This window comes from Odontesthes bonariensis, chromosome 23 (assembly GCF_027942865.1).
Source record: "Odontesthes bonariensis isolate fOdoBon6 chromosome 23, fOdoBon6.hap1, whole genome shotgun sequence".
NCBI classification, from domain to species: Eukaryota; Metazoa; Chordata; class Actinopteri; order Atheriniformes; family Atherinopsidae; genus Odontesthes; species Odontesthes bonariensis.
Window position 1 is genome coordinate 30,813,979 of NC_134528.1, and position 14,420 is coordinate 30,828,398.

Below are 14,420 nucleotides of genomic sequence, written 5' to 3' on the forward strand. Positions count from 1 at the left end.
AGCTCTGCTCCTGGTTCAACTCTTCCTGCAAAACCATCCTGGACTCGGTTGCTCCATTAAAAACGAGGAAGCCAAAGATCAAACCCCATCCCTGGTTTAATGACAGAACTCGTGCTGTAAGGAAGGAATGTCGTCAAGTTGAGCAGAGGTGGAAGAAGGATAAATTGCAGGTTACTTTTCAAATTTGGAAAGACTGTTGGCGTCGCTACCAGAGTCAAAGAGGCCAAAAGGGAATATCTGGCACACATCATCTCTTCAAACCGCCATAACCTACGTGTTTTATTTGACACCATTGACTCTGTGCTAAATATTCCAGAGAATGTCTGCTTGGAAGCTTCTATTGACATGTGTGAAAATTTTTTGCACTTCTTCATTGAAAAGGTTGGTAGTACCAGGGCTCTTATCACAGCTCCTGACTCTGACCCCTCTATTTCAGTCCCCTGCTCTGCTGTTTTCTCCCAGTTTGAGCCTGTGACTGTCTCACTCTTAGAGGACCTGATTGGTCATATTAAACCATCAGGTTCCCCTCGTGATCCTGTTCCGCCACGATTTTTTAAAGATGTTTTATCTAGCATAGGGCAGCCGGTCTGTGCAATTTTAAATAGCAGTCTGTCCTCAGGTGTGATCCCTGCTACTTTTAAACATGCAGTAGTGCAGCCACTGCTTAAGAAACCTGGCCTTGATCCTACTGTTCTGGCTAATTATCGGCCAATTTCAAAGCTGCCTTTTCTTTCCAAGGTTTTAGAAAGAATTGTATACTGCCAGCTGAAACAATTTTTAGACGAAAATGGCATACTGGAGGTTTTTCAGTCAGGTTTTAAAACTCTCCATAGCACTGAATCTGCTTTATTAAGAGTTTTTAATGATATTCTTCTTGCATGTGATTCTGGTGACCATGTGGTTCTGATTTTACTTGACCTAACTGCTGCCTTTGACACAGTAGACCACAACATTTTAATATCGCGACTGCACCATGACGTAGGTATTGATGGCACTGCTCTGAAATGGTTCAGGTCTTACCTAAAGGACAGAACATTTTCTGTGAATATTAATGACTCTGAATCATCTGATGCTTCAATGCCATATGGTGTCCCACAGGGCTCAATTTTGGGCCCACTGCTTTTCTCTCTGTACCTTCTGCCTCTGGGTTCTATTTTCAGGAAATATGGGATTTCATTTCATTGTTATGCCGACGACTGCCAGATTTATTTGCCCATAAACCAGAAGGAGGTAAATCCCATCAAACATCTCCTGGCATGTCTAGGGGATATTAAAGCTTGGTTGGCTCTGAACTTTTTAAATGTTAACGAAAATAAAACAGAGGTGATTGTGTTTGGACCCAGTGGCTCTTGTGAGACCTCCTCTGACCTGGGACCTTTGGAGGAACATTTTAAACATTTTAAACCTTTTATTACAGATTTTGGCTTTATGGTGGACAGTGATTTTAAAATGGACAGACAAATAAGAGCAGTGGTTAAATCCGGTTTTTATCATTTAAGGCGATTGGCGTCGGTGAAATCTTTTCTTTCTAGGCAGCATTTGGAAACAGTGATTCATGCTTTTATTTCAACTCGATTGGATTACTGTAACTCCCTTTATTTGGGAGTCAGTCAGTCGCTGCTCTCACGTCTGCAGCTGGTTCAGAACGCTGCTGCACGACTCTTGACAGGAACCCGAAAGAGAGAACATGTGACCCCTGTCCTGGCCTCACTTCACTGGCTGCCTGTAAATTTTAGGATTCATTTTAAAATTCTTATGTTTGTTTTTAAATCACTGCATAATCTTGCCCCGGTTTACCTCTCTGAGCTTCTCCATCCCTATAGACCCCATCGGTCTCTCAGGTCCGCTGATCAGCTGCTCCTGGAGGTGCCAAGAACTAGAAGGAAGCTCAGAGGGGACAGGGCTTTCTCTGTCATAGGCCCTAAGTTATGGAATGACTTACCTATGCAGGTCAGAGAGGCCCCTTCACTGCCCATTTTTAAAGTTCGTCTTAAAACCCATCTATTTTATTTGGCTTTTAATTCCAGCAGGATCTAGTTTTATAATATATAATGCAGGAGTTGTTTCTTTTATTGTTGTGTTTTAATGTACAGCACTTTGTGTCAACGGTGGTTGTTGTAAAGTGCTCTATAAATAAAGTTGCTTTGCTTTGCTTTATGGACAAAACCCCACAGCGGGAGAGGCCAACTAGAGGAGTATCACCGGCCTTATTGGCCTCTGCATGCGAGAGGGAAACTGCCCAGGAAACGGCTAAGAAAAATAGTTGGAGTACTGTGGTGAGAAGTGGCCGCAAATGTTCTGTAAAAACCCACGAAGGGAAACAACGATGATCTGTCAACTGTGGGCACGAAGATGGTCAGTGTTTTTGCCACTAAATTTAACGTGAGCCTCGAAGCGGACACCCTCCGTCTTTTTCTATAAGACCAGATGAAGCGTGACGTTAAGTGTAGGAAAATAGACATTCCTCACAGCAGATTCAGCTCTTTCTGTGTTACAGCAGAATGGAACTGTGTTCTGGCCTGCTGGTTCAGTCATCCGACGTTACTTTGAGCCTCGCCGTGACAAAGGAGCAGGCGGGGCGAAGTCAACAGGAGAGCAGGTGCTCTGCCCTGCTGCGAGCCAGGGTCAGTCGGTTCCATCACTGATTGCGGAGACGAAGGGCCCTACCGGGAGCGACAAACGCGCATAATGCGTGTGGTGTCCTACAACTCTCGTGGCTTCCGAGTTGGCCACACGGCTGCTGACAAGGCCAGGCGTGTCGTTGTTGATGCGTTGCTGGATGACTGTGTTGTGCTGTGTATTCAGGAGAGCTGGTTGGCAAAACAAGACTTGGACAAATTAAATGACCTGCACCCGAACTTCCACGGTGCGGGAGAATCAACCACTGACTTCAGCACGAAGATAGTCAGAGGCAGGATTGCTGGAGGAGTGGCGATCTTATGGAATATAAAATATGACTCTTTGGTGAAAGTTGTGCGTCTTAACGTGGACTGGGCTATTGGCCTAGAATTTAATTGCAATGGAAAGATTTTTATTATTCTCAATATATACACACCATACGAATCATATGATTATGTTGACGAGTATCTAAGTAGGCTAGCTTGCATTCAATCTTTCATAGAAGATAACAGTTCAACCTGCATTTATGTTTTGGGTGATTTTAATGCATTTTCACTGTCCGTCAAAATGACGGACAGTGAAAAAGTCCGGCATGGCATACTGCCTAATTCCATGATGTCAGTTATTCTTGTCCCAGTTATCAAAGATAAGGCTGGCAAGGTTGGTAGTATTGATGATTATAGACCTATAGCCCTTGCTAGCATCATCTCAAAAGTTCTTGAAAGTCTAATACTGGACCGTATAAGTGACTGCATAACTACCACTGACAATCAGTTTGGTTTTAAAACTATGCATAGCACTGACCAGTGTATCGATGCACTGAAAGAGATTGTAGAGGCATAGGAGTCAGGGCTCTACTATAATTTTAGGATTTATTGATGCCTCTAGAGCTTTTGATCGTGTCAATCATTTTAAACTGTTCAATAAACTTAAGCAAAGGGGAGTCCCCAGTAGTCTGGTACGAATCTTAGCCTATTGGTACTCCAACCATAGTGTGCGGGTGAAATGGGGTAACATCCTGTCTACACCTTTCAATGTCAGCAACGGGGTAAGGCAGGGGGGGATTTTATCTCCTGCCTTATTCAACGTTTATATGGATGACCTGTCAAGACATTTGGGGACATGTCAAACAGGTTGTATGGTTGGTGATATGACGATTAATCATTTCTTATATGCCGATGGCCTTACCATTCTATCTCCTAGTAGTAGTGGGTTCCAACAGCTCCTCAATATCTGTTCTGACTATGGGTTAGAGTTTGATATTAAATATAATGCTAAAAAGAGTGTGGTAATGATCTGTAGAACCAAGGATGATCTGAAAATTAAGTTCCCTCCTTTCTATTTATCTGGAGAAGAGCTGGGAGTAGCTAATGTCACAAAATACCTGGGGAACATCCTAACTGATACGCTGGAGGATGACGCTGACATGAGCAGACAGAGGAGAGTGCTATATGTCCAAGCTAACATGCTGGTTAGAAAATTCCATCACTGCACTACAGATGTTAAAGTTAACCTGTTTCGAACTTACTGCTCCCCTCTTTATACAGCTCCACTCTGGGTTAGATACAAGAAGGAGAGTCTGCTGAAACTGAAGGTAGCTTATAATGTCTCAGGATTCTCCTAAAGAAACCAAGGAGTACTAGAGCAAGTGGTTTATTCTGCAATCTAGGTCTTACTACTTTCATGGCACTGCTGAGAAGTCTTACTTTTAAGTTCATGAGCAGGCTTGACCGTGCAACAAATGAGCTTATTGCACAATTAGCTGATCCTAGTCGTAGCTCTGTAAGGTACATGTCTATGATCTGGGAACACTGGTATGAGTGCCTTCATTAGCTCCCCTTTTTTAGTATATGTATATATGAATGTGTAATGTATTGTATTAATGATGTATGTACTGTAATGTTTCCACTGTGGGCCTTGAGCCTGTAATAAAGTTTATATATATTGGCGGGAAGTTGACTGAAACCGCCCCCTTGTGGGGATCTTTCATGATCGAGACTGTCCGATCTTGGGTTAACCAGTCTTGGTGGGTCCCATCTATTAGCAAATGGTTCATCATATCAGGGCCTGGTACATTTCAGCTCTTCATGTGTGAGATTCTCCCTTGGATGTTTGCTACTGGTTCCTGTTCCTGACTGTGGTCAGTTCTGATCTACCAATCATGGAGCATTGATGTTATGTGATGTTTTTTTTTTTCCAGTCGTTCGCTCATCCATACAACTGACAGTTGACTGGAATATTTAGTAGTGAGGAAATTTCACAACTGGACTTGTTGCACAGGTGGCATCCTATCACGGTACCACGCTGGAATTCACTGAGCTCCTGAGAGCGAGCAATTCTTTCACAGATGTTTGTAGAAGCAGTCTGCATGCAGAGGTGCTTGAATTTATACACCTGTGGCCATGGAAGTGATTGGAACACCTGAATTTAATTATTTGGATGGGTGAGTGAACACTTTTGGCAATATAGTGTGTGTGTACATATATATGTGTATATATATATACAACACACACACATACATTCACGTGTGTGAATGTATGCATGAAAAATAACCCTATATATTTTGTTAATCTGTATTCCATTTAGTCATATTTAAATGTAGTCATTCACTTCAGTATCACTAGATGGAGATGTTACTCCAGAAATGAAGCCGAAATAAATGGCCATGGTGGTGGTTATGGCCCTTGGCTTCAAACATTGTCATCATTGCATCTTCATTTTATCTTTATTATGGTATCTGTATTTTAGCACAAATGGCTGTTTGTCCATGTATTTAAATGTTTGTATGTGTGTGTTTGAGATGGACTGTATGATTGTTTGATTACCAATAGTGATTCACCGCAGGAAATTGCAACAACTGGCCATCTGTGTCCCATCTGTGACTGCCAAGGAAATATAGCCCCTTTCCAGTGTTGTGTAGTGTAATGGATAACTGCTAATCTGAAATTTTACTTAAAATAATCTCATCTTTCTAAAGGTTGTCCTTTTGAAGGGCAACATTGCTGGAAATATTACCTGAACTATCATAAATATTGAACTGAAGAACAAGCGTCTTAATACTTTTTTTTTTTAGGCATAAATAATTCACATTTCATGCACTTCATTGATCTTAGAAATGTAGATCTTAGATCTTACATTTTAAGATTGTATTTTTCCTATATTTCTATTCTTTACATCAGGCTGCACGATGGTGTGGTGGTTAGCACCGTCGCCTCACAGCAAGAAGGTTCCAGGTTCAACTCCCGGCTGGGGCCTTTCTGTGTGGAGTTTGCATGTTCTCCCCATGTATGTGTGGGTTCTCTCCGGGTACTCCGGCTTCCTCCCACTGTCCAAAAACATGCATGTTAAGTTAATTGGTGTCTCTAAAATTGTCCTTAGGAGTGAGTGTGTGGTTGTTTGTCTCGTTTGTCTCTGTGTGGCCTGTGATGGACTGGTAACCTGTCCAGGGTGTACCCTGCCTCTCGCCCAATGGCAGCTCTAGCCCCTGGGTTAGGCTCCAGCCCCCCCGCGACCCGACCGACGGATTCAGCGGGTATAGAAAATGGATGGATGGACATCAGTGAACCATAGTTGGTCCTCCACCAATAACAATACACTACTATGTTTGGTTAACATCTTTCCCTTGTGCCACTATATCCTAGTGCAGTGTTTACATTCTAAATACTAAAATTATATAGCAAATGGACTTTGTATATGTATGTATGTGTGTGTATATATATATATATATATATATATATATATATACACATTAGTGCTGGGCGAGTTAACTCGTTATTATCGTGTTAACTTGTTAATTATTTAACACCGATAAATATTTTATTGCGCATAAACGCAGGTTTTATTATTGTAAAAGTCTGTTGCTCACAGGCATTTTACATTTTACATTTTGTAAAATTATGTTGCTGTCTGCTGCGGAACCGAAAAAGAAAGTAATCGGCGGATCCACCAAACATGGAGAAGGGTACGGAACTTTTACTCGGCCATTTTCATTTTAAAGTTCTTCCAGACGCGGAGTCGACAGAACCAAAGTCATCTGTAAACGCTGCCAATATGCCGCCCATTGATTGGATGCGAGACTGCGTTTCTTTTCACAGATGTTTATTAATGCCACATCAACACCGTAGAACTAAATGTTCAAGTAAACAAAGTAAAAGACAACATTAGTTGTTGTAATCATTAAAGAAATAGCATTCTTAACGTTGTCGTTGGTACCAATAAATAATCAAAGTAATACTGGCCTCTTTAGCTACTTCTCAACCAACGGCAGAGTCATTCCCCAGAGGCAATCTTCACGGTCAAAACTAGGATTCTTTAAAGGGATATGCCACCCCCAGGCCAAATTAAGTGTATCCCCGCATTCCCGAGACATAAATAAGTGTGTGGGAGCGTTTTCCTGGCGACCCAGGCATTGTCCGAATCTCACAGCACTGACTACTGCTTGGTTGCGTGTAATACATACATGCTAGCGTCGCCAGCGTCGCCACTCGAAATATTTCGCCCAACGTGAATTAATTTACTTGATTTACCTTCTAATTACTGTGTGAGTGGTGTACTTTCACATCGAGTGCAAATGACTGTGTAAATCTACACGGAAGGCTTGCTTTGCTCATGTCGGTTTGGGAACTAGTTTCCAGTGCGGAAAACACAGCCGAAGCACACTCCCCGCTACGTCATTGGGAATCCCCCCACATTCACACAGTTACAGCAAACACCACGAAGCATGGAGGAATAAAATAAAAAATAAACTAGCAGTAACATCACCGCTACAGGTGCTCCTCGGTCTGTGTGTGAAGCTCACGGAGCTAACCGGCGCTACTTCCTGTTTTACTTGTTTCAACATAAAAGGACGTATTTCAAAATAAATTTAAAAAAAACTCCTGCATTTACAGCCAAGTTGAATTGTCTTCTCAGCGTAGTAGTTCCAGTCTAAAATATCACTTAAAGGCAAAACACACAACTGATAGCAGCAAGTCATTCAAGGAAACAGACAGTGGAGCGAGGCTTCTACATAAAAACTACAGAAAGATGTTGATGTTAAAAGTGTGTTTGCACAACAAATGTTATGGCACTTTCATTCATATGGCAGCACATTTAAAATAAAACTAAATGCTAAAGGCTATACACTACTTTTGAATTACTTTTTGGATTTTGCGTACAAATGCGATTAATCGTGATTAATCAGGGAAATCATGTGATTAATTAGATTAAACATTTTAATCGTTGCCCAGCCCTAATATATATACACACTGTATTGACACACACTCGTACAGCACAGGCTGCACAGGGCTTTTTCTCTTATCACACACATTTAAGCACAGGTGGACATTGGAGGAAACGTGGAGTTCGGTGGACATTTTGACATGTGAAAGCTGGATATTGAACCACCAACCTTCCTCCTGAGCTGCAGTTGTACAATAAATCCACTGTCCCACAAACGCTTAAACTGCCATTTTGAAAGTGTTGATAGTTTTTAAATATATTTTTGACATACTCGTGACATTCGAAACAGCCTTTTTTTGCAAGACTTTAATTGAAATGACTGAGCTAATTGTTTTTTATTTGGCAATAACCTTTTGCAAAAATGTCGCAAAAGCTTTTCATGGCTGTTCAAGTTTCCCATATTGATGAAGAACTGTAATTAGTCGCATATAAAATCCGTTTTGTAATTTCTGTTTTGATTGAACATTTAACTATAAAAAACATTAGCCCCTTTCACACTGAGGAATAACGTGCGTTTAATCCGCAAATTTAGCGTGTACGCTGTTGCGTTCACACTGACGACCCGGGCTGCCGCGTCAACTCGACTCGCCTTTCGACCCGCGTCGGACCCTAGTCTTTTTGCCGAGCCGAGTTTGGTGTGAACGCAATTGACGCGGGTCGGACGTGGGCGTGGCGTGACGTGAGGAGTTTAAAAGACAGAATGGACAGCTGATTCAGAACAACAGCGACAGGTGAGGACAAGTTTTACTCTGTTTTAGCCTACATCAAGTTCGAGACATTTTTTAATATGGCCAACTGGGGAGACAAGGAGGTCCGCGAGCTCCTCAGCCTCCGAGCAGAGGACGTTATTTACCGCGACATTTCGGGGACTATAGTGCTCTTGTATTCTCCGCATATGTTCTTCGGCGGCATCCCACGTTGTGACCATCCACACCCCGTAAAATAACATCTCCATGAACTGCATATACAATTGCAAAAACGAGTCCTCAAGGTGTATTTAACCCTACCTCCGACGCATGGCTTGTGCCTACGTCATTGTACACGCCCAGCATTTTATGTGTTTCGTGTGGCGCTCTGCGACACGGGTCACCAACACGCCAAGCGTTCACATTGCTCGACGCGGGTCGAAGGTGCAATTTGGACCCGCTAAGGTAGCGGGTCGCAGTGTGAAAGGGGCTATAGATTGATTTTCACATTTTCACTCAACATATATTCAAACTACACTAAATACATTGTATGTTTTAAGGTGTTAAAAAAAACTTTCCTGAAATCGGAAATCCACCCGCCTCAGCCAGCGTGTTCACAACAAAAGAAACAATGAAGCAACACCAAATTTATACAGTCTCTGAGTTTATGTTCTTATTTTGGTGTTCAAACCTAATTGTTTTTCTTTTACAAGAAGCCGCCAATGTGAGCAACAGGCGAGGCAGGGGGCTATCAAGTGTGATGCCTCATACATGAGATGAATGCAACAGTACCTAAAAAGATGGCGGCGAGCGAGAGACTACGATGCACTGCTGGGGTTACACAGATTACGTTACTTCTTCTTTTTGGTTCTCTGGATAGTGCATTTTCATTATCCACTGTAAGTGAACTGCACCAGGGTTCACTTGCAAGCGAACGGAGAGGCATTTTTTTCAGGCGAATCAGCGTTTGCTTGTTTGGTCCATACCAGAGTTCGGATGAGCTTTCACTCCTGGCCAAACAAAGCGAACTATCCGAGGAAACAAACTCTGGTCCGTTTAAAGCGGACCAAATGGTTCTGGTGTGAAAGCACCCTTATTTTCAGTGCTGTGATGTGGGTCTGCATCACTGAAAATACAGATGGTCAATAAATCTCCTTCAGGAAGTGCTTTACATACTTTTTCGATTGCAAACTTGTTGTCATTGTTGTCACTGGCTGCTCACTCTCACCCTTCTGGCTTAATATTGATCCACACAAAGTTAGTCAGATATGAAGGTTCCTAAGTAAAATAGACTATTCAACTAGACTAATTAAGTGAAATATATAAAGTATTTGAGCAGCGGCCATAGTAAGAGCTGTTTTAATTGTTCAAATGCTATGGAAAGGAGCTCCAATGCTTCCTTACAGATTTCCTTTAGCATATGATACACCTGACCATCTTTTAGAGAGGAGATTATTTCACTCCATATTTCTTTGCAGCTGCAAATTTCATTGCGACGGTGTATTCAAATCAAATCAAATCAAATTTATTTGTATAGCAAATGTACAAACAATTCAAAGTGCTTTACATAAAATAAAAGCATTGCAGCAGGGAGTGATTTAATTTCATCCAATCTTTTTCAACAAAGTTTTTTTTGTCTGTTTGTTAAGCAGTTGACCAAATGAATCAACCAAGCATTAATAAGGCACCTAACTCAAGGGATGGTCCTCTGTTAAGACGTGTTTAAACAAATTGTTGCACCTATTTCCAGTTTTCCAGGCATCACATAGAGAAATGAGAGATGGCTCAAGGCTTTTGCACAGTATTATCTATTTTATTATGAAAGTTATGTCCCTTATATTCTTCCATCTTTTCCTTCCCTCCTAACCCCATTTCTCTTTTATTCCTTCAACTTTCCCTCCCTCTAATTTTCCCCTCTTATGTTTCTTTCAGGTCTATTTATGATGACCAGCCCAATGCCCATAAGCGCTTCATGGAAAAGCTGGATGCCAGGATAAGGAACCATGACCGTGAGATTGAAAAGATGTGCAATTTCCACCACCAGGGGTTTGTGGATGCAATCACAGAGCTTCTTAAAGTTCGTTCTGATGCAGAGAAACTTATGGTAAGAGAAATTAGTGCAAAGAGGATTACTGACCATATTGATGATGAAAGGACAACAAATATCAACTTAAGGCAGTTCAAAGATACAGTCCTATTCAAGCCAGTTACAATAAATACAGTTCAATTTATTATAATCCAATCAAATCCAATTAATTCAATTCCAAATAAGTCCAATTCTTATATACAGAGTCAATTAAAAAAAGTTGCCTGGCTCAAGAAAATCAACAGATTGCATTGAGACTTGTCTTTGAACCAATCCCTTGCCCTGAGCATGCATGAGGTGAAGAAAAAACTCCCTTTTAACAGGAGGAAACCTCTGGCAGAACCAGAACCAGGAAGGGTGGCCATCCGCCTCCACCAGCTGGGGTTTGAGAGGATAGGAAAGAGGGGACAACAAACACCATAACACCATTCAAAGGATACCTGTTGGAATAGGGAAACACGAGTTAATTACCACAATAATGTCATGTACATGGAGAGAAAAGAGAGCACAGGGAGGAGAGGTGCATCATGGGAGGTCCAGTAGAGTCTTGAGCTTTAATTGGTCGTACGGATACCTAAAAAGACAAAATAGCTTGCACACTCTTCTCTCTGCCCCTTCTCTTTTTCAGAGGGGTCACTTGTGCAGCACTTAACAGGTTGCAAAAATTAAGAGATGAATGAGCATTATTGACACCAAAGGAAATGACACCAAGCGCCCAGTGTGCAATGGATTATGATGTTAGTTCTGACACACGCCATTGCTCCTATCCCTGACCTTGCTTAACTTTGCTTTGAGAGGCATGTCCATGGATTTTGTCTAAACATCATTTGTTCGTCTTTTGATTTTACAAGACACATGTACATTTAAGACCCAAACAGGGCAAACAAGGTGTATATAAAGTGTCAACTGTTTCTGCTTGAAATGTCCTTTAATAGGCTATAATCTAAATAAGAGTGTTAAAAATGCAAAAGAAAATGATGGTAAATTCCGATAGCCTTTGACCTTGACATGGTCACAATCACCATAGAGCGTGCAGTACAGCAGACAACTGTAATAACCAGCAAAGCGTCAGGGTCTTTCTCTTTAATGGAACATTGTAGAGCTGACGCTGTGACGCTTTGCGGTAAGGCGTGTTGCATCACTTCCTGTTACCTTGCTTGTGCACTGTGGAATTTCTTGCTCCGCTTGGAGTACTGATAATCACTTTATTTCGATCTATAACTTACACAATTTTGCATAGTTAAACTCTATAGCTTACCGTTCTGTTCTAACACACTCCTACAGATCTTTAATCTTTATTCTCACTTTTTAACGGTGTGTCTGGTTCTCTAGCGTAGCATGGCTACCGGTTCTCTTCCTCCTTCTCCTGCTTTCACCTGCTCCGTGTGTCAGATGTTTAGTTACTCCTCTGCCTCCTTTAGCGATAATGGTACATGTAACAAATGTAGTCTTTTTGTAGTTTTGGAGGCGAGGTTATCTGAATTGGAAGCTCGGCTCTGCACTGTTGAAAATCAACCGATAGCGAGCCAGGCCCCTTTTGCCAGTGTGGAGCCACCTAGCGTAGCTAGCTCCATTAGCCTCCCCCTAGCAGAACCTGAGCAGCCAGGATTACATCGTGGCTGGGTGACTGTCAGGAAGAGGCATAGCTCTAAAGTCAAGCCCGTTGTTCACCATCGACCTGTCCACGCTTCTAACAGATTTTCCCCACTCAGCGACACACCCGCTGAGGATAAAACCCTGGTAATTGGCAGCTCTATAGTCAGAAACGTGGCATTAGAGGCACCAGCGGCCATAGTCAAATGCATTCCAGGGGCCAGAGCGGGCGACATAGAATCCTATTTAAAACTGCTGGCTAAGGATAAACGTAAATATGGTAAAATAGTTATTCACGTCGGCGTTAATGACACCCGGTTACGCCAATCGGAGGTCACTAAAATTAATGTTGCATCGGTGTGTGATTTTGCCAAAACAATGTCGGACTCCGTAGTTTTCTCTGGACCCCTGCCAAATCTGACCAGCGATGACATGTTTAGCCGCATGTCGTCCTACAATCGCTGGTTGTCTAGATGGTGTCCAGCAAACAACGTGGGCTACATAGATAATTGGCAATCTTTCTGGAGAAAACCTGGTCTGATGAGGAGAGACGGCATCCATCCCACTTTGGAAGGAGCAGCTCTCATTTCTAGAAATATGGATGAATTTATTTGCCACCCTAAAACATGACAACCCAGGGCTCAGAGCAGGATGCAGAGTTGTAGTCTTACACACTTCTCTGCAGCTTCCCACCTGCTGCTACCCACCCAATCGATTAACACAAAAGGAGCAAATCCTCTTGTGCAAAAAGAAATTATTAAAACAAAAACTTTAACTAAACAAAAACATCAAACTATTAAATGTGGTTTGCTGAATATCAGATCTCTCCTTTCGAAGTCTCTGTTAGTGAATGAGTTGATTTGTGATCATCATATTGATATATTTTGTCTTACAGAAACCTGGCTGCAGCAGGAGGATCATGTTAGCATTAATGAAGCAACTCCCTCTGACTGTTTAAATGTTCACGTTCCTGGAACCACAGGCAGAGGAGGAGGAGTGGCAGCTATCTTCAGATCAGGGTTACTCATCAGTCCCAGACCCAAGATTAGTTTTAGCTCTTTTGAATATCTGATTCTCAGTTTTTCCCACGCAAAGTGGAAATCCCAGAAACCTCTTGTGTTTGTTGTTGTGTATCGTCCACCTGGCCCTTATTCTGAGTTTCTGTCTGAATTCTCAGAGTTTTTATCCCAGTTAGTGCTGAGTACAGATAAAGTCATTGTAGTGGGTGACTTTAATATTCATGTACATGTTGAAAATGACAGCCTGAATATGAACTTTAATTCTATATTGGACTCTATTGGATTTTCTCAGAGTGTTCACAGACCGACTCACTGCCTTAATCACACCCTTGATCTTGTTCTGACTTATGGCATTGAGAGTGAACAGTTAACAGTGTTCCCTCATAACTCTGTCTTATCTGACCATTTTCTGATAACCTTTGAGTTTACATTACTTGACTATACAGTTTCTGAGAAGAAATTTACGTATAGAAGGTGTCTATCAGAGGATGCTGTAACCAGATTTAAAGAATTAATTCCATCATCCTTTTCTTCACTGCCATGTGCAGATATGACAGAGGACGACTACCTAAACTTTACTCCAGCAACACTTGACTCTCTTGTTGACAGCACTATAGTTTCAATGCGTACAGCACTGGACAATGTTGCCCCTCTGAAAAGGAAGGTAATCAGTCAGAAGAGGTTGGCTCCTTGGTATAATTCACAGCTGCGTGCTTTAAAGCAGACTGCAAGAAAGCTGGAGAGACAGTGGCGTTCCTCTAATTTAGAAGAGTCTCAGTTAGTCTGGAAAGATAGTTTAACAATGTATAAGAAAGCCCTTCGTAAAGCTAGAACTGCTTATTATTCATCATTGATAGAAGAGAATAAGAATAATCCCAGGTTTCTCTTCAGCACTGTAGCCAGTCTGACTAAGAGTCCGAGCTCTGCTGAGCCAGTTATTCCTTTAACTCTCAGCAGTGATGATTTCATGAGCTTCTTTATTAATAAAATTGTTTCTATCAGAGAGAAGATTGATGGAGTCCTTCCCACTATTATCAGTGATGTATCATCAAGTACAGCAGCTTTAGAAGTATCTTTAGAACCTGATTTATATTTAGACGGCTTCTGCCCAGTTGATCTCTCTGATCTAACAACAGCAATAGTCTCTTCTAAACCATCAACTTGTGTTTTAGACCCAATCCCAACCAGACTGTTCAA

The 14,420-nt window shown here is 41.8% G+C and overlaps 1 protein-coding gene across 4 annotated transcripts in view; it reads left to right on the forward strand.

The window, feature by feature from the left end:
- Nucleotides 1-14,420, forward strand: part of exoc6 (exocyst complex component 6) — a 104,653-nt gene that overhangs the window by 26,767 nt on the left and 63,466 nt on the right. For all 4 annotated transcript variants that reach the window (XM_075458141.1, XM_075458143.1, XM_075458142.1 and 1 more), the window contains exon 2: nucleotides 10,458-10,629. In XM_075458141.1, the coding sequence (XP_075314256.1) occupies nucleotides 10,458-10,629 (172 nt within the window). The remainder of the gene's footprint in view (nucleotides 1-10,457; nucleotides 10,630-14,420) is intronic.